Source organism: Sparus aurata, chromosome 10 (assembly GCF_900880675.1).
Source record: "Sparus aurata chromosome 10, fSpaAur1.1, whole genome shotgun sequence".
Classification (NCBI taxonomy): domain Eukaryota; kingdom Metazoa; phylum Chordata; class Actinopteri; order Spariformes; family Sparidae; genus Sparus; species Sparus aurata.
In genome coordinates, this window is record NC_044196.1 from 23,690,669 (window position 1) to 23,716,789 (window position 26,121).

General features: G+C 39.8%; 1 protein-coding gene across 1 annotated transcript; it reads left to right on the top strand.

Moving 5' to 3' along the window:
* The first annotated feature begins 1,417 nt into the window (after window positions 1–1,417).
* rtn3 (reticulon 3) lies at window positions 1,418–24,775 on the top strand. Its single transcript, XM_030431840.1, has 7 exons — window positions 1,418–5,244; window positions 10,662–10,869; window positions 12,038–12,176; window positions 15,159–15,228; window positions 19,424–19,470; window positions 20,817–20,875; window positions 20,986–24,775. The coding sequence occupies exons 1-7, from the start codon at window positions 2,598–2,600 to the stop codon at window positions 21,032–21,034; spliced, it is 3,219 nt and encodes a 1,072-aa protein (XP_030287700.1). The 5' UTR covers window positions 1,418–2,597; the 3' UTR covers window positions 21,035–24,775.
* Window positions 24,776–26,121: the final 1,346 nt, after the last annotated feature.

Below are 26,121 nucleotides of genomic sequence, written 5' to 3' on the forward strand. Positions count from 1 at the left end.
CTGCAGCTGCTAGCAATCTGATCCATTTCAGTCTTTACTGCTTGCTAGTGAACATTATTTAGGTCAGCAGCACTCACTGTAGGTTCAAGTTAATCCCAAGATTGCCACCTTATTTTAAGACAGCAGAGAAGTTCAAGTTCACATTGTGCGCACAAGAGCAGAAACCTAAAAATGGATAAGGTTGGTGTCCCGTGGGGGTGGTCCTACCTTCCTGTTGCCCTAGTATCCAAGTCCCTCCCCCCGTCCACCAGCTCCTGTAGAAGCCGGGCCCTGGAGGATGAGAGGCACTGGAGAATATCATCCACCACGCAGTGGCCTGGGCTTGCCATTGCCTTTGGCTGCTCACTTGCCCTCCACCCCACTATCTGCTTATGGCTTTGTAGGCTCTGTGCATGTCTCACATCCTTGCTTAAGCATTAAACAGTAGGGTTTTTTTTGGACCGGTTTTGCTTCTTTTTTCAGAATATTTTGGTGCTGTGATTTTTTTCTCTCAGTGTTAGAAGTCTATACCTGTGTAAACAGATTGTAGCCAATACTGTGAAAGCCGTGTTTGTGAAATTGTAAGACATTAGGCTAGATATTGATAGATGATGTCATGAGCCACACAGTATTCTCAGGCACACATTACCTTAAATACTTATGTCACAAGCATCCAACCTATTCACTCTAAGAGAGGAATGACAGGACTTGACTGCACCCTGTGGAATTTGAACTCTTACTGACTCATCGGCTTCTCTGCAAGGATATCTGACTTGGCTTATGCATTAGAGTGATTTGGTAAATCTATGCAGAGTACCACAATTAGTGCCTAGGGGATATTAAATGTTTCATTGCAGTAAATGTTATTTGTAGAGAATTTGTGACAAAACAATCTTAGTTCAAGGTCAATTTATTGGCTTTTACTGAGCTTTTGTTGTACACACTGATTACAGGGTAAGGAATGAGATGTCATGTTCAGGGTAGAATCAGGTTTTGGGAATTGTAAATGATTGTTATACCCAGACCACAAACGTAATCGCTCAGCTCCAGTTATTGCACAGAGGAGATTACATAAAATCTGAAGTGGAGGGCCACTGAGGCCTTATTTGGCAGATAATACATGCCTAGTCGGCAAAGTTGTTTACCACTTTTGAACCATGTTCAAGTAGTCCCTCTGGAAGTTAAGTTTCTTATCAAGTAGCCCTAGCCCTGCCTAACATCCGTGGATGTATTCTCACTAGCTGTTTTGGAATTTGTTTACTAGCACAGAGCCAAAGGACTACAACGCTGTTGGCGAGATGGAAAAGTCCATTCATGTGGCCTAGTTTGAACAAGGCATTGTATTGTGGCACAGGGGAGGTGGCAGTCCAATCCAAGACAAAGTGGACCAGTCAGTTGTGCATCAGTGGAAAAGTCTGTGTCTATACGGGGGGGGGGGGGGGGTTAGCAAGATGGCACAAAAATGTGATTGGTAGGTGAATTCTGCATAGAATTGGTTCTGTGTTTACATTCAGGTCGGAAATCCTAAAGATTTTTCAGTTCTTTTTACTTTGTTGTGCAGCAGAACTCACCTTCTCTGAGGTTGTGGACAAAATGGTCAGAGTTGTTGGAAATTCTTAAAACTGAAGTTTTGGGGTATAACATACGCTGTTGACTTTAACTTACACATGTTGTTGCTGGTGGTGGTAATTAAAATGTCAATGGAGATTGCTAATTGAACAGGGCAATCAGCACATTTGTGGAGATTAAAATACTTGCTGGGTAGCAGAATGCTGTACTCCATATCTGTTGCATCACAGGGTTAGTGACAGTTTTCAGTAGGTAATGTTTATTTTATTTTACTTACTACATACATGCTCTTGAAGAGCACAGATGCACTGAGGAAGTTTTGTTCTCTGTCTGTCAACCTTGATGATCATAGCCTCTCGTATTATTGAAAGCTGATTATGCAGTGACATCAATCTTTAGTAAATAACAAAAAACAGTGCATCTGTGCTATTCAAGAGCATGTACGCAATGAGGAAGTTTTGTTCTGTCTGTCAACCATGATGATCATGGCCTCTGGTATTATTGAAAGCTGATTATTACAGTAACATCAATCTTTAGTATACACAAATAACAAAAAAATAACAAAGTTTTTTTAATAACATTGAAGCAATTGGCCTCATTGATTGCCAGTTTTCTAGAGGTGTATGATGTGTAATAATCAGTTTTGTAGAAAATTTAAAATATAAGGCCTGTTAATACACTTTTAGATGTCAGAACATTCTCCAAATCAAAACTTTTTCCAGTGTATTAGTAACTGAAGAATGTGCAGAATGAAAAATGAACACAATCAAAATGACTTCAAGTTGCAAGTCTATTGCAAGTCATACACTTGCTATACAAATCACAACTGGCATGTAGTTGATTTCATTTATTTTGCTGCTTCATTTGATCATTCAGATAATGTTCCATACTGAGTGCTGCCTGATGGCAACTTTATGTATTATTTAAGAGCAGCATGAATAAACATGAAGATACCATCCATTATACCAATTTGCCTTACTTTTCCATGATGCAATGCATGAATGCTTGGGCTGCAGCATTAAGGCCTCACTGTACAATATTAGAAGTGCATGGGAGTTGAGTATGTTGTGATTTATATGACCACCCCTCCTTTTTCCTCTTCGCTGTCGTTCCTCATGCATGGCAATGCAGATAAAAGAGTGGTCCTGGGCTCCGACAAGCCCTGTGATGGTGTAGCAACATCTCTTCGCTTTCCTACTCAACCTGGCTCATTCAGCCCTGGCAATTATGGGAGTGAAGCAGGCCCGCCAGATGGACAACCGGATTCACCCATAAAGACGTCTCCTGTTTCAGAGCGCATAAAGGCGCTGGAAGCTCTTGCTGCCAAAAAGAAGGAACCTGATTTTAGAAGTGATGGAGGTTTCTCTCACTTCAGAGACCGCCACCATGAAAAATTTTCCATTGAGACCCCAAAATCTCCCACTGAAAAAATTACAGCAACCGTTCAGAAAAAAGGAGGCTCTCCTGATCAGGAGTCACCAGAATCTCCTTTTGAAGTACTTGGAGATTTAAGACAAGTGAGTGAATTTGAAGAAACGGAAGAGTGGATGAAGGCGCATTTACCTCCTGTGCCAGACTTTGCTGCTGTAGATCTAATTAAAGGCCTCCTGACGTCAGACAATGTTCCATCAAAGGAGAAGGAGACTAATATAGTTATACCTGATTCTCCCACTGCCTTTGCTGGTGTCCCTGATGCTTTTATGGATTCTCCTATTGAAGCTCCAAAACTGATGAATGATCCAAGTGATGTACAGAAGCAGCCAAGTGTAGAGGAGGACTCAGAGTTTGACCTTAGCTTTTTGCCAACAGCCTACATGTGGGATCAGCAGGAGAAATCAGGTGCCCAGTCTCCATCAAATTGCAGTTCAGTGCTTCCAGCTTCACCTGCACCTCCCGCAGGCTTTGATTCCCCTTCTCCTGCTGTCCCAACAGTTGGCATGGAAGATAAACAGAATGTAGTGGATGACAAGAAGCCCACTTGGACTGGAGATCTTGAGCCCCCTGAGGCAAGTGAAGTGGACAGTTCAGGAGAGTCGGATGATACGGTCATTGAAGATGGTGTCTCAGTTCCCCCATCTTCTGATCCTGCAGCTTCAAATGATCCTATCACAACCCCTGCTTCCACAGCTCAGAATCTTCACTCTGAGGACAAGGTGACTCCTCCACCAAAGTCTGAGAGGAAGCTAATGCAGGTTCCAACAATTAATGTTATTGAGACTGATGAGCCAAATTACAGTGACGAGGAGATGGAAATGGAACTTGAAGCAGAGGAAGATGAGGATTATGAAGTTGTAAAAGACCCAGCCAGAGAGGCTCCAAATATGACTGAAACAAAGATCACTGATGGTAAAAATGAGCCACCCAAACCACGTCCCGTAGAAACTGAATTCATGGAAGGTTACTCTCCTCCATCTTCACCAGTGGACTCTGATGCTGAATACTCTCCCAAACACAAGATACTTAAAACTCTGCCTGAAATATCAAAACCTGAGGCCCCGCTCAATCAAACTGATACAAAAGACTTGGCATCTGATACCCAAGCACAATCTGAAATATCACAGACCTCTTCCTCCCCTTTCATAATCACAAATGAAGAGGTAGACTTCCCAGACAATGATGATGAGTGGTCAGATGAAGCACAAGATATCCTGGTCAAATCTTGCAAGACTGATCTTGCATTTGTGGAACAAACTTCTTACTCCCAATCCAAAATGGATCAAAAAAGCAGCACAGCTGCACAAGGGACTCATATGGAGGAGGCTTTGCTTTCTAAAACCAGCTTCATGCAAGATGATATCTATGACAGACAATCCTTTGATTATGATTATGATGCATCCACTCCCTTGGATGACATAGATGATAAAGGGCTAAGCAATGCTAAGGAACGATTTCTTTCTGATCCATCTCGAATCCATGTTGAAACACTGAATGCAAGTACGGCACCAAATGATGCTCTTGATGAATGTCAAAATCTGGAAGATGTCGCCTCAGTGAATGATGAAGCTTTCCCCAAGCCAGTTGGTCAGTCATTTATAAGAGATTATCCCCAAGACCCATACTCCTCTTTACAAAATGAGATACTAGGAAGCATCAGTGAGCAAGATTTCAATAAGAAAATGACCACCGCCAATGTTACAGATAACATGGTAAATGGCAAGTCCCTCCTGGGACAGAAAATGGGCTCGAATAGCCAGCAGGACACAACAAGCATCACAGAAAGTGTCGACCTTGACACCTCAGTTTCTGAGCCTACAGATAGCTTTGTGGACTTCATGCGAGAGTGCCTAAAATCGAGGCAAGATGATGATGACGACGATGCACAACAAGGTGTTCCATTAAAGACTGAGTTCTGCAAAACTCATGTGCCTCCTTCCCATCCCCACCCAACCATGGTAATGGATCTTGAACAGGAACAGCTTACTATCAGTGCCCTTAAAGAGCTGGGCAGCAGTCAAGAAGAGGAGGAGGAAATGGTGTCTCTGCAGTCAACAGTTGCTGACCAGGACAAAGTTAACCCCAATGCAACATCTATACAGCAGTCTTCCTTTACTTCAGTTCCTACTCCTCCATGTTCTCAAAGCAACCTTGTGTTTGACAGCACTTATTCCAAAGAGGTTGAAGCCATCAACGAATTGGTGGCTGAAGCTTATCATCTTGCTGAGCATGTCTTGACAGCAATACTAACTCACTTATCAGGTAACACCTCTTTCTTTTGGGCAGTAGGCCTGCTAACCTCATGCAGTCACCTCAGAGGAACTCCTTTTCTTACTTGTACCTTGTAACTGCCTGTGCTCCTTTTCAAAAAAGTGTTTGCATAGCCTTTTACTATCTTTACACAAAGATCCCACAATACAGCTGCAACAATAACTTTATTAAACTGGCTTTGTTTTTTTTAACAATGAACCACACAACTGCAGCATAATGCCATTCCAGTGTGTGATTTTTAGATGGCATGCCAGTGTTATGGAGCCAAAAGAGGGATGACGCGTAACACAACAGAGTTGGCCTATACTGTGATGCCATATAACTTGCACATTGGGCAGTGCTTTCTAAACATAAAAAATGCATGGCAAGAACAATAATTTACCATCTCTGTTATGGTAGTTGATCCCATCCTCTTATCAGATGTTATGGGGCTCTGGACCTCATTGTCTCCCCAATTTGCAGATGTTTTCGGTTGCTGTTCTTCACTGAGTTAGTTTCTACGTACAGTTTGCTGCTTTTCAAATCCTCCTCTGGTGTGTGGCACACATTTCACATTGTCAGACCCTTTTAATGTCAGCTCACTGATGCACACTTTCTGCAAAGATGTCAATTCAGTTCTGTTATACCTTCACTGCTGGCTCAGTGGCAAAACAACAATTCTACCCTCTTTCCCATTCTAACCTTTTGTACAGAATCTTGGGGTGGAATAATGTCCCAACATTCCTGCCTTGAACAGGCTGTGAAAAGTGGCTTATGTTTACATATCCTATAAATGTAGGAACAGGTGTTATGGCAAGACTAAAAGACAGCACTCTCCCTAGCCATTTCCTTGTTTTGATCTGTGGATTGCATTTTGCACTTTGACAAATAGTTGCAACTTCTCAGCTGTCAGCAAAGACTTATACTAAGAGAGCATAAAGGGCTTAGTATGCAAAAAATTAATTGGGTCAGACACATCAAAATTCAAGTGTCTATACCTGATTTAAATGTCACACTACACTTTTGTACAGTGTTCCTTTTAAAAGTTCACAATCAATTAATTGGACTGTAGTTGTGTGGGACTGAAGTGGGGTCACTGTTTTTGTGACAAGCAGAACTTAAATTAGTAAAATGAAAGAGAGAAAGATGTTGCAATACACACAAAACTGTTTTATCATTAAGATGACAATTTTTTTTGGTTTTTTTCAATCTCTAACAGTTACTGTTGAAAAAGTCACTTCATATTTTGCTGATGCTAATTACTCCAGGTTTAACAAGGTTTAGCTCAGTTGAAGAATTAGCTTATTTAGTTTAGAATTAGCTGAATCAGTTGATCATAAGCATGAATATGAAGATTTTGTCATCATCTGCCATGGACTAACAAAACCCTTAGCTTCTAGTCCAGATTACTACAGCATTAAAGCACATGTGTGCTATGCTAAAATGCGCTTAGGTGATCGGAGCAGGTGTGCTTGTGATGCAATAAAGAATACCACACACAGCTCTCACTGGAGAGACACACCTCTCAATGTTCAGGGACACCGCCTTTTGATTTACACATAATGCTAAATGGCATTTGGATAATCTCATCGATTACCGCATTACCCGAACCGTTCACATTTAAGGAGATTGTGTCAAGTTTGAAATATGTATTTGTTTAGCTACGATACACGATCTTTATGTAGAAAGTCGTGGAGACGTGGTTGGCAGTAGAGACAGCAGTCATCAGAGATTATAGTATCCAAACTACAATGTAGTTTGCTATATGAGCACAAAGGCTGCATATGGTCAGGTGACCCCCACTCCATCTGAGCTTTTGATGCTCTCTTGCCCTCTGTCCTTTTACAGCCCTGCAGTGGGCCATTGACGGGAGAATGGGTGGGGGTTTGAATATGGTGCACAAGCATTGGCTTGCAAGAACCTTGGAAGTCACGGGTTACAGTCAATCCCCAGTGTCAGGTTTCTACTTTGATGCAGCTCTCCGCAGCAGACTAGATGAAGACAATGACATGATGTTAAGGCATGGCACAAAAAAGACAAAGAAATGCAAAAGTGATTGCATGTTTTAAGGCCATCAGTTATTTTGGTGCCATGATTAATACTCCAGTTTCAGGCAAGAGGCCATCTTGGCAAATTAGTTTGTTTTCAAGTCTTTCAGCCCTCACTTGTCCCATCTTCCTCTTTTCATCCAGGTCCAGCTGTCCACTTTTTTTAAAAACTATGTTTATAATAGAGTGTGAGCGCTACTTAACCAGCCTGTTTCCATGCACCACAGCTTACTGTGATAAATATTGTGTATACTCTTCATTAAAAGTTGACCAGAGTAAGGGCAAAGTACAAGCTACTAGGTTTTTATTTTTCAGGAGCAGCCAGTTCTGCAGTTCACTCCCTTTCTCTGCAAACATGATCTCCATTCCAAACACATATGCACAGAGCCTGGTATGCAGACAGTAATCCTAACACATTCAGTGGTCTGTCTTCATATGTTGAATACCATACTTTACCCTAGAGTTGGCACATCAGAGAACAGAGTGCTGGTGTTCTAGCAACCAAAAAATAGGGGAAAGTGTGCAGAGGAGACATAAGGAAATGTCAGTACAGCTTTGTCTAATGCTCTAATGTTCATTGTTCAGTGAAGCTTGTTAACAGTGCACAAAATGTATGCGTTTCCTAATTATGATGTTAATGACTTGGTGTTTTCAAAGAGGAAGCTCTGTTTTGTGTCGTGTTCTGTAGATGAGCCTGTGTTGTTGAATCCTCCCCCCTACAGCCATGAGCTGTGCTATTTTAGTGCTTCTCTGCAGTGCTGCTCTACAACTGAGTAGGTCATTAGGCGGGGTACATTTGGCTAGGTGAGTTTGTTTCAGTTGGTTTGCCTGTTGTCATGCTGAAAATGCTTGACATTTGGTGCATTGCCATCCAAGTTTTTGGTAAAAGAACCCCCTTTTTGAAATCTTCCATCAAACCCGTCAAACTCCTTTTATCCCTGGGTCAGCCCGACAGTAGTAACAGGTGTTTATCACCTCAGGCTCGGCTTGGCTGTGACGTGTACACCCAGGTGTACTCATTCCCTTTTCAGGCAATAACTACTGTCAGGATTTGTAATGTGGTTAAATGACAGACAAAGCACAGTTTGAACAGGCATAATGATTTTTTACATTGTCAAATAATGTTATTGCCAATTACTCCAATTGAAAAGTTAGTCCTTAAGATTGCTTGTAATTTATCGTTGCTGCCCATCATTGTTTTGGTTCTCCAGCCAAACAACTTTTCTTCATTAACATGTTTTCAGAGAAAAACTTTTCCCTAGTTCTTGGCAGATTAAGAAATGAAGGGTTTTCGTCACTGGAATAGTAGATGCCATTTGATCTGTAACAAATACAGGAAGTATATTAACAGCATAATGCAGTAATTATAATAGAGGACAATTAAAACAAGGCTTCAAGTTAAGTCAGTTTGCTTAATCTCATACAGGCTTAAATGTGTAGACCGGACTGGCAAAACCAGAAACCTACCAAACCTGAGCACACAGGCCTCAATTTACTAAACAGGGACTACAACTAACAATTGTTTTCAATATTGTTTACTTGAGTCAATACTATTTCAGAAAATTATGGGACATTACCATCAAAATTCCAAGTTTTCATTTTCAAATGTCTTTTTGTTCAGCCAGCAGTCCAAAGCATCAAATTCTCATATTGGAGAAGCTGCAACCAGAGAATGGTTGGAGTTTTTGCCTATTAAATTACTGAAAAGTAGCCAATTGAATCATTTTCATCAGTTCTATTTCACAGGACATGTAGGGCAGTAACTGACAGAATATTTGTTATTTTGGGTAATGTGCTGTAGGTCAGCTACCAGTTTCGAGGGAACATTGGTCTGAAATGTTCACTGATGGGATTAGGTACATTTATACCCAGTCGAAGACAAAATAGCAGATGGCTTAGATTCAGATAACACAAGGCATGCTTATGCATTTATTCACATCATCAGTGGTGACTATCGTTGGGCAGATAGCTGTTAGCGATAGACAACTGAGCTCTGTACATCATGATTTAAATCATCCATAATGGTGTTAGAAGGCCTGTGGTTGTATGTGTCGCTTTAAGAGCAGCACAGTGAAAGCAGGCCACTGCGCCTCATATTTACTATGGTGCTGCACAGAAAGATGACCAGAGTGGCAGCACCATTAACTAAGTTTTGGTATTAACACCATATCGCTGAGAGTCATGAGAGCACTTTCTTTCAGACTGTTGTTTAAAGTAGGGCTGCACAACTACTCAGAATTGTATGGAAATTTCAGTGTGGCCAATTGCATTCTCCAAATCACAAGAAGCTGCAATGTATTGCTAAATGTACACTGTGCAACAAAACAGCATTATGATGAAGTGCTTTAGTGCTACAAAGATATCCTAGCACACAAATCCCCCAAAGTCCTCCCAGATGTAAAAAAAAAAAAAAAGTTTGTTTGGCACAGACTCGAAAAAAGTCTGTACCAAAAACAGATATGATGCAATGATCATGCCCACCAATCATGAATCATTTTGTAATCTGTCAAAATAATCACATAATTTTTTGACCATATCATGCATTCTTACCGCCATACCCATATAATGAGCAAAAATCTATGTGCACTCCGTGAGGCCAAAGATTTAAAGTCAGAGGGGCTGTAAGGGCTCACTTGGCAAAATATAGGATTTGAGCAACACAGGTCTCTCTGATTTGATAAAAAAAATATCCATTTCTAAAATGTATGCTGTCTACATTTTTGACTGTGTAATGGAAGTCGGTGTCCTACTACATAGGAAATGGCTGCAGCTGTTTTCAGTTTTCTGTGATATGTGTGTTAAGATCCAATATAACATTTGGGCCCATTACAGTAGCTGGAGCACTGAGGCCTGAACTGTCCCTGAGGCATCAGTCCACGTGGTTTCTCTACCACTTACACAAGGATTTTTTAAATATCCCCTTTTTCCCCACGCAGAGGGAACGAGTGGCAGTTTAAGGGGGGCCAACCCATTCCTTCATTACATAACCGCCTTGTATAGAGGCTGTCGCTTCTGCATGCACGATTCCTCACAGGACAAGCATACAAACATGAGACAGGCATCTACAGCAGCGCCCCTTTCTCAGTTTTTTTTTAACTGCAGATGCCAAAGGAGATTCATTCAAGTTTTGCAAGGCCAATAACAATATTTTTCCATTAAACCAACTTGTTGCAAACAAATAACTGAATGCTCATGTTGTGACTGTGCCCTGAATTTATCTGCAGAAAAAACCGAGTCCTTCATGTAAATCCTATTTAGAAAGAAACCTTTCCTATTTTCTAATCTGCCCCTGTTTTAAAGTTTACGTTGGTGTAAATTCATTGTAGGCCAGTTCTGGGCAAACCAATATTGTTCTAACCAACTCCTTCCACCTCTCTGCAGTGAAGGATCTGATACACTGGCGAGACCCCAAGAAGTCGGGCTTGGTGTTCGGCCTGTCCATGCTGCTGCTGCTGTCACTGGCAGCCTTCAGCGTCATCAGCGTCATCTCCTACCTGCTGCTGGCCCTGCTCTGTGTCACCATCACCTTCCGCATCTACAAGTCTGTCGTCCAGGCCGTGCAGAAGTCTAGCGATGGGCACCCCTTCAAGTAAGATCAAAGCCTCACTAAAGATTCCAAAGTACTTTGCTTTGACCTTTTTCATATTGTTTAGATTTGATTGACCTCCCTTTGGTAAGGCCAAAAAATCTGTTATTAGTTTGATGCTCAAATTGGCAAAGAATTCCGTGTTTCTCTCAGGACAACTCTTTCTCTTGTGTGAAAACAGACCATGAAATGTGAGCATATCAATCTATTAATTCCTTTAAGCAGAAAAGATTGTCAGTATTTTTTTAATTGCTCCCTACATTTTTGAAGCCTAAAAAAAAAAGAAAAGTTTAATGTTTATTTTACATTAGAAAAAGGAACTAGTCATTACTTGGAATGCTCGCTAGGTTGCTAAATGCTCTGGGTTGCACACGCTGCTGCAACACAACAGAACATATCATTCACCCATGATAAGATAATATATTTTACCCTCTGTTTGGAATAATGTAAGAAGGATAAATAATTGATTTGAGATGTAAGTCCTTGCAGTGCACTGAGCCATGCTGCCTCTTTTAATACCACGTGTTTTAAACTACTGTCTCATATAAACCATTAAACCATGCACAGCTGGAAAGACAACCAAGTTTCGGAGTGTTAGAGGTCAGGCATGATAGTACCTGATTTAACCTCTGCCGTTTTTTTCTGCTTTTTTTTTTTAAAGAACAACTTTTATGGTGGAGCCAGAGCCCAGGGCAATGGTTCAGAGTTCACAACACAGCTCCTCTTCAAAGGCTCAACGCTAGATCCTCTTCATAGCTCATAATTCAGAAAAAGATAAAATGGAAATTTAAGTAGTGGGTAGTAGTTCGTTCAATTTTCAGTTTGTTCCATTTTGAAATAACTCTTCAGCCACTATAGTTTCAAAACATCATGCCTGACATCCCAAGAGTGCAGACTGGAAACTGAGTTTTGAAAGAAAGAAATCACTAGTCTTGGCCAAGTAACCATTGGGTCGTAAGTCTTAATCAACACCTCTCTTAACCGTACACAGATTGGTATGGTCAGTTTGTGCTATGAAGTAAGATGATTTTATAAAAAGATGAGCCTTCTATTAGCTTCCCCATTAAAGCTGTTCACCACTGGCTCGTTACGTTGTTTTCCTGCAGGATTTTCAGCCTGGACGTTAAGCCTCATTTTGTGCTCACCCTCGTCTCCTCCTCCCTCTCTGCAGAGCGCTGATGGATAAGGATGTCAGCATCCCCCCAGAGACTTTCCGCAAGCACGTGGACACCAGTCTGACCTACATCAACCGAGCCCTGAAGCAGATGAGCCGCCTCTTCCTGGTTGAGGACCTCGTGGACTCCCTGAAGGTGAGCAGCTCCAGCCTTCAGTAACTGTCCACTGTCACCCTGAGCTCTAATGATTTATTCTGATTAGAATTTTTTCCCTCTTTGTCCCATAAAGACCCCTCTCCGGGGTGCAGCCTTTTTATAGCTCTGATTTATACAGTAGTCACTCATCACTGGGGGAAATCAGTGAAATAATAGTAAATTCCAGTAGCTATTTAGAGAATATAACCCAAACTGATAAGAGGTCAGGTCACACAGTTTATCCAGCTGTCATGAAACACATCTGTCTCACTGCGATCTATTAATGTGCCTCCAAAATGTTGATAAACGGAGAAAGGGTGACATAACAACTAAATGAATATTCTTCAAGAATGTCTTTTCATAAGAAAAGTGAATACACATCTGGATAAGGTTACAACATCAACTGAAGGAGTTACGACTAGAGAACAGAACGTGTTGATTCATTTTTTTACAGCAGCAGTGTGGTTTGCTCGTTCTAGGTCAAAGTGTGTCTGAATTATGATGTAATGACTAAATTTGTCTTAGTACAGTATGCACATGCCATATGTGAGTGGAGAGAGCCACTAGTTGCTGTTATCATTCCTCCTGTCCCGGCCTTTGTAATGTGACTCTGCTGTAAGAGGAGGGGACAAACTCCATAGTTCTAAGTTGAAATACATTCAGTTCAGCTGAGCAGCCTGAACTAGACACATTCTGCAGGAATGCATTCCTTATCAATCAGCTGAACTCCTAATCATTCAACATGTGATTTTCATCAAATGATAAGATGAACATTCTGGCTTGAGTAAATTATCTGAAATGTTCAATAAAATCTAATGACTACAAAAGAAATTTGATTAAAAAGACTGAAAACAAAAGAATACCTTGATTTTAACTGTAACACCCATGATGATCTCATGTTTTTGTTTTTTCTCATGTCTTTGTGAATAAATAAAAAAGAAAGTGAAAAAAAAAAAGACTGAAAACAGTTTTCATTGACTAAAATGTGATTAAAATAGCTACAGTTTTCTTTAGACAAAAATGCTCAGGCTTTCAAACAATTAAAACCCAACAAAAAAAACTGCACATTTGACACAGGACTAAGACCAAATTAAACAGAAGCTGGTTAAGTTAAGGGAAGTGAAGATGTTCAGACTGTCATGTAGTAACTGCCACAGGCATCTAGCTGGTACTAAATGCAGCTTCCAGGTGTTTTCAGGTGTTTTTGGCACTCTGTTGATCACCACTAGGCGATGTGTCATTACATCCTAAAAAGATAGTGATGGAAGAAATATTCATATATGTTACACTGCCCTGGATTCACCTCTATCAATTCAGTGTATATTTTATTTTCACATAAACATGGCAGAAAATTAATAACAGTATCAGCACCATGTTCAATTGTTGTCTGTCCCACAACTGCTTACTTGTCTCACCTACCAGACAGCACACAAAAATGAGGACAGTCCCACTGTGGCTTTTCTTATGACGTAGACCCAAAACACCCCAGTTTCTAAAGTACAGTGGAAGAACCTAATACTAAAGCCTTACAGGGTTCTTATATGTTAAGGTTCTGAAAAATATTCAAGTTAGGGGTGGAGTTGACTTGGGTCCCAGCTTATTCTTTAAAGTTCATGGCCCTTCAAACCAATACAGGGAATTTGGCTTATTCTTATTCTTTTGCCCAGCCTGGATAGCCCTTAATACAACTGCCATCTTTATTAATCACAAATTAATGCTAGAAATGCTTAGAACAGTATTTGGTGTCTCACCTCTGTGATGGTGAAGATTAAAAAAGCCCCAGTCGTCAACTTAAAGATCCCCTCAGATGCGCCTTTTAATAAAAAAACAAAACAACAAAAAATCTTAAATCTCCCCTTCTGCCCCATTGAAAAATATGGAGTTTATGATGTAATATGTTAATGTGTTTTGCGTATTGTACCACAATTGCAGGACTTGTGGCCACAAAGTCATTATAAACACATGCATTCAAGACTGATTTTAGATCAATACAGATCACCAGGTGACATATATTCTTGAGTGGAAGAAACCGCTCATTTGTAACCCAAGTGATAAATAATTTTAAAAAGGTTATTGCCAACTGAACTGCATCCTATCAGAGGTAGTATATTCTGTTCTATTTTTAGGGTGACTTTAACATCTGTCCAGGGACTACAGATGAAAAATAGCCTCTTGGCTAATTCTGGCACATTTACAGCAATGTTATTAATGTGCACTGTCCCTGTTTTCAAATAAACTTATAGAAAAAAAAAAAACGGCAAGTGACTGGCACCTGATTCTCATTCAAATACAGAGAGGCAGAGAGGACCAGGCCTTTGTTTGAAAAAAGCTTATAAAACAGAGGAACTTGGGAATCAAATCATGTTTCTAATATGAATATTTGATGTGATCTGATATTTTAGTCGGAGGCCAATGTAATTTCTCCTCGGCTCACATTTTAAACCTTCAGTAAATTCAACATCATTGTATTCCACATCCCGCTACTCTCAGCTTGTCTTCTCTATTAACTAATTACTTCCAGTCAGTTCAACTTGTGATAACTGTTTAGATCATATTTATGAAACTTAAAAAAGATGTTTTACATTAAAATCCTCCCAGCAACAAACCCTACCATTTTACAGTGATTGCATAATCATGAAGTAATAAGAGGTAGAAATAAAAGTAATTAATGAGCACCAGAATTATTTTAAGTGTTGTTAGCAAGGTGCTGAGTATGACTGTTGTTTCACTAATGGAGTAAGTGCTGTAGAAGTGACCATTATTATATTCTGAATTTACCTTTTAAAGTACAATTGCGCCCACCATCATCGTGTTTTTCTGGCCTTTATTAGTTTGTGTAGGCCACTATTATTTTACCCAATGATGTCCTCAAATAGAAGTTAAACTGTGAACTAGTCATACATGACATGTTGGATGTAGTCCTACAAATGCTTCACTTCTCTGAGTTGACCTGTTGACTGCTTTGTCTGCTGTCCTCACCAGCTGGCTGTGGTCATGTGGCTGTTCACCTACGTAGGAGCTGTCTTCAATGGAATCACCATTCTCATCCTGGGTAAGTACCGTGGGAACCAAGAGTCAGGCCACATTCACATTCATTTACCCATTGAATTTAAAGTCGCGATTAAAAGGAAAATGCACCACAGTATCATATTGTGTAAAGTGACTGATTTCTTGAAAATTTCGACACATTCTTGCAGCTCGCCGGAGTTTCCTGTGCTGTACTCTTAACCCATTAGATGATACAAAGACAACTACTTTCTCATTATGAAAGCCTTGAAATTGATCGAGTCTAATAGACTAGACACTGGTTAGTTCAACCAACCACATTTAGTCTTTGCTATTGGTCAAATGAGATCAATAACTGCTAATTGAGGTACTGCTAACAACAAGCAATTACATTCACTTGACTCACTTAATTTAAATTTTAAGATATGTCTGATTTGATCACATCTCTGCTTGCTTTCCACCGTCTTTGTTATAAGTTGCTTTGACCGGTTAAAGAGAAAAAAAAACTGCTCTTTAATGCAAACCAAGAAGGACAAAATATAGGTCAAAGAAGTGCTTTAATTTATTCATGGGAAATCACAGAAAAAGCGATGGAGTTTTACAATGTCTGAACAGAGTCAGATTATGGTGACTGGCATTTTCTAATAGAAGCATACATAATAACATGGTGTGCTATTAAATCAGAGCAGTATGTAAAAGTTGTCTCTGTGAGACCACAACAGCCCTTGGGTGTTTTTAATGAGGCCACCATGCTCATATAGTCTGCTGGTCCAAGTGATGTGCAGTGGGTTAACAAATTGGCTCAGAAGCTGTATGGTTGTGTAAGGAGTGGTGAGCAGCTAACCAGACTGTACTGTCCCATGATGGATGTCAAAGCAGTACATCAAAGTTTGATCATCTTTATCCCAAAAATAGATGCGAGAATGTAGGTTTGGTTTGAACCAGCAAAAAAAGCATGTTTTACATTTCCCCCGTGTTTGCGTAGGTTCTCTTCAGGTACTTAAGCTACCTCCCACAATCGAAAGACCTGCAAGAAAAAGTCAGGTTGATCAGTTCTTCTAAGTTGCCCGTAGGTGTGAATGTGAGCCTAAGTGGTTGTTTGACCCTATATGTCAGCTGTGTGATGAATTGGCGACTTGTCCAGGCGGGATGTACACCGCCGCCGCCCAACATCAGCTGGGCTCGGTTCCAGCCCCGGTTTTAGATAATGGATGGATGGATGGAAGTCCTACATGCATTACATCGGTCGTATTTTAATGAGATTTTGCCTGTCAAATAAACTGATAAATGAATTATAAATATGTCTACATCAAACGTGACTTTTTAAAGCAATAATACTGTAAATTAAACATGGATTGTAGCACCCTATAATGTAATAATTTCCTGAAAATGTGATAACGCCTGAAAATGTAATAAAATTTGCACTCAACTCGATCGAAAATGTAAATAAAACCCAATAATGTAATAATTTCACCAATAATGTAATAAAATATCCTGACTGATATTGTAATAACATTGTTTCAAATAATGTAATACCTTATTACATTATTGGGAATTTATTACATTTTCAGTTGGGTCTTTTTTTTTCAAAACTGATAATGTAATACTTGACAGATAATGTAATATATATGTTAATTTTCAGTCCAGAGTTCTACATTTTGTGTTATGAGAATCTAAGAATGTTATATACACTGGATTTGAAACAACATAATGACTATTAAGTTAAATTGTAGACCTTGAGTACCATACAGCCATATGCACATGTGCAAATAATCAGGGACATGCAACTACATCCTGGTCCTACTGAGTGGGTGATGGACGTACCTCCTTGGGTTGTATGCAGTAGGCGATTTGAGGGGGGATGCAGTCCCCCTTGGTGGCAAAATTACCAAAAAGCATCCCCCTTGTCAACCTGCCATCACTCTCCATCCGCAAGCAGCAGATAGTGTGTGACAAATCACGAGTGGTCGCGATCAGCTCCGGTGCACTGTGGAGTCAAGCCAGGCATGGCTGCTTTGCGATCCAGCTGCCTGGTCTATTTTTGACGAAAGCTGCAACAAGCTGCACAGCGCAGATCGCGCTAACAGGAAGTCAGAGATGCAGGAAAGGCATAGAGCATCCGGTCAATTTTCTAAATAAAACGCCTTGTACGGACTCCCGATTGTATAAAAACTAAAAAATGACCAGATCAACAAAAGTTTGCTATCTATGTTCTAAAAACAAAATGTTACTTTTTGTTAGCATTTCTAAGTATGTCTGTTCAGAACATGGTGGCTTACGTTATGTTGCCAATTGTCATTTTTGTGCTTGTTTATAGTTTAACCATTAGTGAAGTAGCTGTTACATTTCCTGATACCAGCTGTTTTATCCCCCATTGAAACACTCTGCTGGGCAAACTGTGTCATTACACCAATTTTTTATTACCCCAAGCATGTTTTTCTGCATTTGACTTTTTAAATATAAGGTTTTAAAACCTTATGAATCAGCCGATAAATCAATAAAGGCAAATACCGATAAGTCGGTCGGGCTCTGCTATTTTGCACAATGTTCATTGTGTGTCCTTCAAGGAATTTAGACGGTAAAAAATTCCAAGGGGTCATGTGAGTCATGTAACTTAAAAGAACCCTGCTTGTAGTGTAGTGTGAGGAACATGAGAAAACCTGCCTGAATAAACTCAGTCCACTGCTTACAATTTAAAGGTGTATTTACTCATTCATTTAATACAGTTATAAAAATACAATTGTAGTGGGGAGAGAAGGGAGATAACTGGATAAAATGGAATTGTAGAATTGGAAATGTCAGTTATGGTTAGGCGTCCTGCAACAATGTCCTTTGGGAGGTGTACATAGGTGTGTCGGGGCAGGGTGGTGGTCCCATTGGACCATCCCCCCTGTTAAAAATTAACAAATCACCTACTGGTTGTATGGTACTCACGTTCTGCAATTTAACCCAATAGTCATTCTGTTGTTTCAAATCCAGTGAATATGACATTCTTAGATTCTTAAAACACAAAATGTAGAACTCTGGACTGAAAATTAACATATATATTACATTATCTGTGAAGTATTACATTATCAGTTTTGAAAAAAAAAAACCCACCTGAAAATGTAATAAATTCCCAATAATGTAATAAGGTATTACATTATCGGTAGAAATGTTATTACAATATCAGTCAGGATATTTTATTACATTTTTGGTGAGGTTATTACATTATTGGGTTTTATTACATTTTCGATTGAGTTATGTGCAAATTTTATTACATTTTCAGGAAATTATAACATTATAGGGTGCTACATGGATCAGCAGCAACATTAAGAGGACTAACAGGTCAAGTGAATGACATCCATCATCATCATATTACAATGCATTATTTTGCTGCGAAACCGTGGGTCCTGGCATTCATGTGGATGTAACTCACCCAAACTGTTACAAAGTACAACCCCTCATGTTAACAGCACTATGGATGGCAGTAATATCAGGCCCTGTCCATACGCACACAGGTATTTATTAAAACAAAGCTTTCGTATGCGTTTTCGCCTTCCATACACAGCATTAAAATTGAGCCTGGGGTCCTGCCAGGGTGAAGATATTCAGAAGCGCTGTTTTCAGTTTTCACATCTAGACAGGCAGAAACAGACTTTTGGGAAGAGTGACACAGACATACATTCATCAGTGTTTGTATTATCGTTGGCAAATGTGAACTTGGGATATGTGTTATAATATTGGTGTTTTTCTGTTTTTTTTTTGTATCTAGAAAGACACAAACAGCCATTAATAAGACAACGATGGAAAAGAGACAAAAACGACTGCTTACAATTTTTTGCTGACAAATTATGATCAGTCAAGAGCAGTCATGTTTCCTTGTCTCATCAGTATAGTATTCTCTGTAGCTAGGCAACGCACCAGATAATACAATCAAACAACAAACCTTCCTGTTAACAGCAACACGCATGCCATGACTAGAGATGTAATATGTATGTGTGTTGTATGGATCAACATTATTTCTGAAATTATGCTAAATCATCTGGATGCAGATTTTTAAAACCCTGTTATACAAAAATTTCTGTGTACGGGTGGACTAGTCCTGAGACAATTCTGCAACAAGGACTCTCTGCCCTAGGTGAATCTTTGGGTCAGTCTTGTAATATATGGAGCCTTATTACAGTGTACCCGATATGTACCTGTAATATTTAGTCAGTATGCTTTTGATTTCCTGACATCTCCTTTTCTATGTTCTCCAGCTGACATCCTCCTCTTCGCTGTGCCGCCAGTCTACGAGAAGAACAAGGTGAAAATGTGACCCTCAGCCACAGGTCATGATGAAAAATGTATCTAATGACCAGCTGAGTCTTAGACCCTCCCTGAAAGCAGCGATGACATCACTTGTTAGAGAACATACCCATCAGCAGTGAGCTCACTGGATGACTCCAGTCTTCATCAGACACTGAAGGCTTTCTGCATCTCTGTTGTTGCTGTCCAGCACCCAGCTGCGGAGAATGTGAAGTCATTCCACTGTTCGGATAAATAAGGGGGGCCGTTATTATCATGTTGATGCACATGATGCAAAATTAGAGTTATAGGGATTGTACTCATCAAGCATTTGACGAAGGCTTCATGAGCAGACATTTGTTGTGTTTATTTACCGAGAGTGTCTCTTGGTACACTTCATGCTTGCTCTTAAAATTAGGTTTGTTGTCACTTCTTTGTCTGCACATTATGGCCCTGTTGATGCTTGGTCTAATGTTGTCAAGGTAATTGCTTTAACATTTTAATAGTCAAATGTGATCCAAACTGTGTTTTAAATGTTGACCTCAATAGTGGGGTGGGTGAAAATTTGGGAATTTTATGTACATTCAGGCAGGTACACTTACCAAAAGAAAACTGTTATCATAACAGTAACTGCAACTGGCCAAGGTTTAGATGATGCACAGTTGGTCATATGGTTCAACCATCCAGCCAGCCAGCCAGCCAGCCAGCCCATTTCTGCTGCTAATCTAGAGGGTCTAGATCGTGATAGTAGCAAGCTTAGCTATGTAGGTCAAACGCCCCTCTAGTTATTTCTTGACTCCAGTTCCTTCTGGGGATTACAAAGCATTCTTACAGCAGACGCAATGGAAAATGGTGGGCTGATAATAACTCCACAGTGTAGCTCCCATATAGCCAAACCAACTCAAGTTGGTGTGGTGGAGAAATGGTTTCATTCTAAGCTCCTTCTGGATGTCGGAGCTCATCACCCTGCTCCTTAACCTGGGGTATACGCAAAATGTGTTGTTCAACCACATCTAACACTAAGCATTGTTACTTGTCCTAGTGGCCATTCTTTAAAACTAATTTGAGCACTTTGAATCCATTATCTGAGCTCATGCTCAAAATTCAGAGTTACAGCAAGTTCTTTCAGCTAGTTTCCAACACAAAATAGCAGTCCACCATTTTCCAGCAGGGTGCGGTGTTTACTCTCTCCCAAAATGAAAATTAGCTGAAGCTAATTCTCATTTTTGGACAGAAGCAGCGGATGAGCAAATTCTCATGATCAATGATTGTGGGATTTCACAGTGATGCCTGGCTTGTCTCTGTTGACAGGATTTGTTTTACTAGACAAATGTTCACCTTCTCTCTCATCTTCTTTCCTCACAGACCCAGATTGATCAGTACATTGACCTGGCACGTACTCAAGTCAACACTACAATGGCCAAGTAAGTGTAGTCTGATTATCTCTATGGAGTGTATTCTACGTGGTCATGTTGCAGTGTAGTTTTCATCCACCGATCCAGATCTTTTTAACTATTTTTGTTTTCTCTCCTAGGTTGCAAGAGAAACTTCCCGGAGCTATGAAGCGCAGCAAAACTGAATGATCACCCCCCTAATAGGAATCCTTCATGTCACTATCATTCTCATGTCCATCACCATCTTAAACCCATTCCCTTCTCCTCCCCTTCTCCAGATAACCCCCGCCCCCAGTCTAACCTCTTCCTCCCTACTCCTTCTACCATCAGCACCCTACTACACTGAACCTTGCTAGGTAGAAAATCTGAGCTACTCGATATTCAATGTAAAACTACTGCGCAGCTTAACTTGCAAGCATTAAAAAGAACTGTGCCTGTGCAGACAGGGAGCACGTCGCTAGTGAGGAAGTGATGTAACGCCGCGGCAGACCCCTACTGTCTGTGGGCACACAGGGGAATGGAGGCAGGGTCGAGTGAACTAGACTGAATTCTATGACCTGGTTTTGTCGTGTACAGCTAGCAGGGATTGGATGATAGCTGTTGTGTCGCAAAAAAGCAAATGTCTGTACTTTAAACCACATTTCCTTCAAGATAAACACATGATTAAAGCTGGAAAAGTTAAAGGTAAACATTTAAAAACAAAATAAAAAAAGGGAATCGAACCAACCTTTTGGGTGTTATTGTGGCTAGTCTTCTCCTGCTCTCTTCCTCTGCAGCTGTTGTATGGATAGATATGAGTTCATGTTAAGGAGCTGGTAGTGGGTTTGCTGTTACTGAGCAGCCTGTGGCCTGTTAATGAGTTTATTTCCATTCACCATACAGGCACTTGTTTATGTAAGTTTCTGCAATGCACTGAACTTTTATTTTTTTAAAGCCAAGAGCAGGTCGAAGTGAAAGGATTGGAACACTGAACCAGCTGTGATAATTTGGTCTAGTTCACCCTTTTTTGATCAGATGCATTTTTTGAACAGTTTTCTGTATGTAAATACACCTTAAGACAAGTACAGGCTCTCTCTGCTGTATGGAACATGTTAGCCTCGCTTTTTATATCGAAGAAGTTCCCTCACTTACAGCAGTCCTAACTCCTTTTGTTGCAACTGTTCAAGCCACAAAGTGTTGAGGTCTCACGTTCACTTGTAAATTTAGATTGTTCTCATCACTACTTATAACTATTATTGATATTAATCATAGGATGGCTGCTTTGACTCCCTACTAGCTTGAAAACAGCATTGTAAGAGATATGTTAAGTGTCATAATTTTAAACTGGAGGTCTTTCAGAGTCCTCCTGAGAAATAATTCCTGATCGTTTGATAGGTTAAGAGAAACAACCTCTGATGTATGTTCACACCCTCGATTCTCAAAATGGTATCCCAGCTCGATGTTTTGAGGTAGTCAACAACTGAGCGATGTTGAGTTTTAAAGGGTTTAAAAAATATGGAGTCCAGAGTGTGCCACAAAAATAGACCACATAAAGGTCCTCTTTATAAGTTTTTTTATTTTTTTATTTTTTTTGAAGGTTTGAGTTTGAATACAGATCTATTTAGGTATTCCAGAAAAAGCTTGTAAAGCGAGCTGGGTGTTCCTCTGTTACTTTTTTTTTTTTTGGGGGGGGGGCTTGGAAGGTAAAGAATGAACTTTGCACATAATTTAATTTGGATTAATTGATAAATGAAAAATCTTTACATTTTCTGTTTCCTTTACCGTTCTTTTAGATTCAGTACATGTAATTTAATATTAAGATAGAATCACAAAAGTTTTGTGTTTGGCGAGTGTTGCTGATGTTGGTGGAACAGTATCAACTCATTACATTTTTATACCGAGTCTATGACCATTATTCTGGCACATTTTAGACTCCATACAACCCCAACATTGACCTGTGAGAACATTTAAAGATTGGGGTTCAGTGTAACATAGCTTGGGGGTGCATTTTTGAGTAAAGGATGTAGCTGGGGAATATGGAAGCAGTTTTGGGAGTGGATATTAATGAGCTCTGTTTGTCACTTTGTTCTTTTTTTTTGACTGCCATGAAGTGCATGTCATAGTGTAAGCTGGAAACAGATTCTCACTCTTTATATAGGCTGTATGATATTCTTGACCCTGACTTTTTGTTTAATATGATTATTACTCGTGATTGTTTTAATGGTGTTTTTGAACTCCGTGAAAAACATAGTCATATGTTAGTACTACTGTTTCGTCTCCATATTGTTTAAAGGGAGATTATATAGAAGGAAATGAAATGACAAGTATGTTAGTGTTGCTGTTCACTTCATTGTGCCCCTAAATTAAGTTTGCACGGAGTTAATGTCCCCTTAATACCGAATGGCCAACAGTGAAGATCACCCTTTTCTTTGTTTCTCAATGCAGTAACTACTCAAAGTACAACTACTCAGATATCTGCCTGTGTGCTGAATGTTTTCTCTGGTGGAACATTTCTCCTCATGCATGCCCTCCACTGTGTGTCGTCTCAAAGATGTCTTGGTTGACCCCCATACATGGTGGTCTCATTGATACTGTTAAAGCCAGAATATGCAACATTTCTGTTCTGATGCTAGATGTTAGCCCCTCAGCTGGGCAGGTTATGGCCCCAACGCTTGGCACTCATGTTGATGAAAGAGGGTGGGATGGAGTAGATATAGACACTGATGATATTATTATACATCCTGTTTATTTGAGAGCCCGACTGATACTCACTTTTAATAATTGGTCTAAAATGACATCAGTGCACTGAAACAAACAGAAATTAGGAGAAGAAAAATTGTATTATAATCTCTAAAACAAAAATCATATCACTGCATATAGTGCACAATATATGCTGATTCTGATATATCTAATAGACTGATAAATTATTTTGGCTGTTCACAATGTATCTGTCAGGCTCTAGTTTATTTATTTGAATGGGGAGGTGTTGCATATTGCATCTTTAAAAGTCTAAGATTTCATTTTCAACAGTGAAATTGACACAAGCTACTGGAACAGGATTATATTAGATGTTTGGTTTACATGAGTTCCATTTATCTCAAGGATCAGTTCAACCAAATTACAAGACAACATGTGGAACCCTGGTTTTAGATGCCAGGGTTTTGGGATTTCTTCCTCCAACCCAGCACCAGACTGTCACGTGTGCTGCTCACAGAATTGGAAGAACAGTTTTCGAAAATGGGGATTATTTCTTCAAAAGAAATTAGTTCAGAGAGTGTTCAGTGAGGAGCACAAACTTAACAGCAGGTGGATCAGGTACAAAAACAAGTTGTATGTTGTAGTTGTGGAGAGAAGTGGAAACAAACCTGCCTGTCCCTGGGGGTTGAGACATTTGTTTGTATTTTAGTTGAACTGAGTCTTTAACGTTCAACCAGCTGAACCTCAGCCCAGACATGTTGTGCTGTAAACATGCTCTCTATATGCACAATACTTTTTAAGTGAAACTTTAGTTGAGGAAAGGCCATGTGACCTGTGTTAGTGTGCTACCAAGGCTAAATAGATGACTTCTTCTCAGAATCGTAGTCTGCTTCTTTCTTTAGAGTGTAATATATATTAAGAATAAACCTCAGCACACATTTTCTCCTGTTCCCGCACAGCATGTTGCTTTTCTCCTCTTCCTGTTTTGTCCCTGTGTTTTCATTGGTATGGGAGTGTGTGGCTGGAGTGTGTTTGACTTTTTTTTTGTCTCTGGCGAGTCTTGTTTTGCTTTCGACTCTACTGGTATCTCGACATTGTTCACTAACATCAGCTCTGTTTTGTATTAGCTATGACTTTGGTTCCAATTTTTTGAAGCTTTGGGAAAGATGTTGCAGGAAAAAAATAAAACAGAAAAAAAGTGTGTGGTCTCTGTACTGATGTCAAAGTGAAATTAATAAAAACACGTCAAAGGACTGTGGTGGATCCGTTCTCTTCTCTCTGGGTAGAGGGAACCTGAGGGTCTTAAAAACAACAAATATTTCCCAGCATGTCTGCAGTGTGGGAGGATGGACAATTACAAAATACCTCCAGATGAAATATCTAAAATAAGATTTGCCTTGAGTCTGCTGTCTGTTGCTGTTTGGGTAGAGAGAGGATTACTCTTTCTAATTTTAGACCCGGCCAACATATTAAAACCATAAAGTGTTAATAGTCACATGCAGACTTGACTTCCTGTTAAAAGCCAATGTGGTATTACATAATAGAATCAAAGCCACAAAGTTGTAAGTACTGAATGAAGGGATAGAAAGTCAGCAGCTATGTTAAGAGATTAATGTACAGTTGAGGATAACTGGGTGATAGTGTTCTGTGTATAGGTAAATGCTTTATTCATACTTGATACAAGCCAGAATTTTTCACCAGACGTGACAGAGATCTGCTGTCAAAGCAATGAATCCTGAAATACAAGCCTGTGAAAGTTCAGTTTACTGACTGCTAGGCATGAATATAATCGTAGACCCATATTGTCAACACTTTGTTGTTGCTGCTGTTTATTATTACCTAAACTGAACATAAAAAGCGCTACAGAATTATTTTCTGGCTGTGTACATTATTATGTATACAAAAAAAGACCAATTATCGGCCCATATTCAGCATTTTCAGATGGTATGTGATTTGGTACTGTCAAATTGCCGATAAAATGAACTAATTAGGGCCCAAGCAGGGAACCTGCAAGGACCCTATTGTTTTTCAAATGATTATTTTTGCTATTTTTCTTCTACCAAAATGATCGCATTTTTTCTCACTGCCTGAACATACCCCAAAACTCACCAAACTTGGAATATAAGTCACACCTGGCGAAAATTTTTATAATCTATTGTCGTTCTGAATTTCCACCACTAGGTGGAGCTGTTATTAAGGAAAGTGCGTTTTGGCTAATAACTCCCATATACTTTGTCGCACATTAAAAAACCTTATATCCACGCGTTCAGTGAACTGGGATGAATCTCGAGGTATAGGCCACGCCCATTTCCGCCAAACGTTTTTTTCGCTAGTTCACAAAATGTCGAAAACCTACTTTTTCGAACTCCTCCCAGCCGATTTCACCGATTTGCATGAAACTTGGCACACAGCATCTGTGGACCCTCTTGACAAAAAGTTATGTAAAAGTTATGTAATACTACTTGTAATAGAACATTGAATTTTTTAATTAAATAATAACTTCTTGCAGATTTGGTTCCAAACAGTGTTGCATATCTCGACAATGGTGTGTTTGGATGACATGAAACTTAGGATACTACTTTGACATGAGCCCCTGAGGG

Excerpts from the sequence above, each read along its gene's own strand:
- rtn3 (XM_030431840.1), top strand. The coding sequence starts at position 2,598 with ATGGGAGTTGAGTATGTTGTGATTTATATGACCACCCCTCCTTTTTCC. Across the intron at positions 10,870-12,037 it reads AGCGATGGGCACCCCTTCAA|AGCGCTGATGGATAAGGATG; the intron begins GTAAGATCAAAG and ends CCCTCTCTGCAG. Across the intron at positions 15,229-19,423 it reads AATCACCATTCTCATCCTGG|CTGACATCCTCCTCTTCGCT; the intron begins GTAAGTACCGTG and ends TATGTTCTCCAG.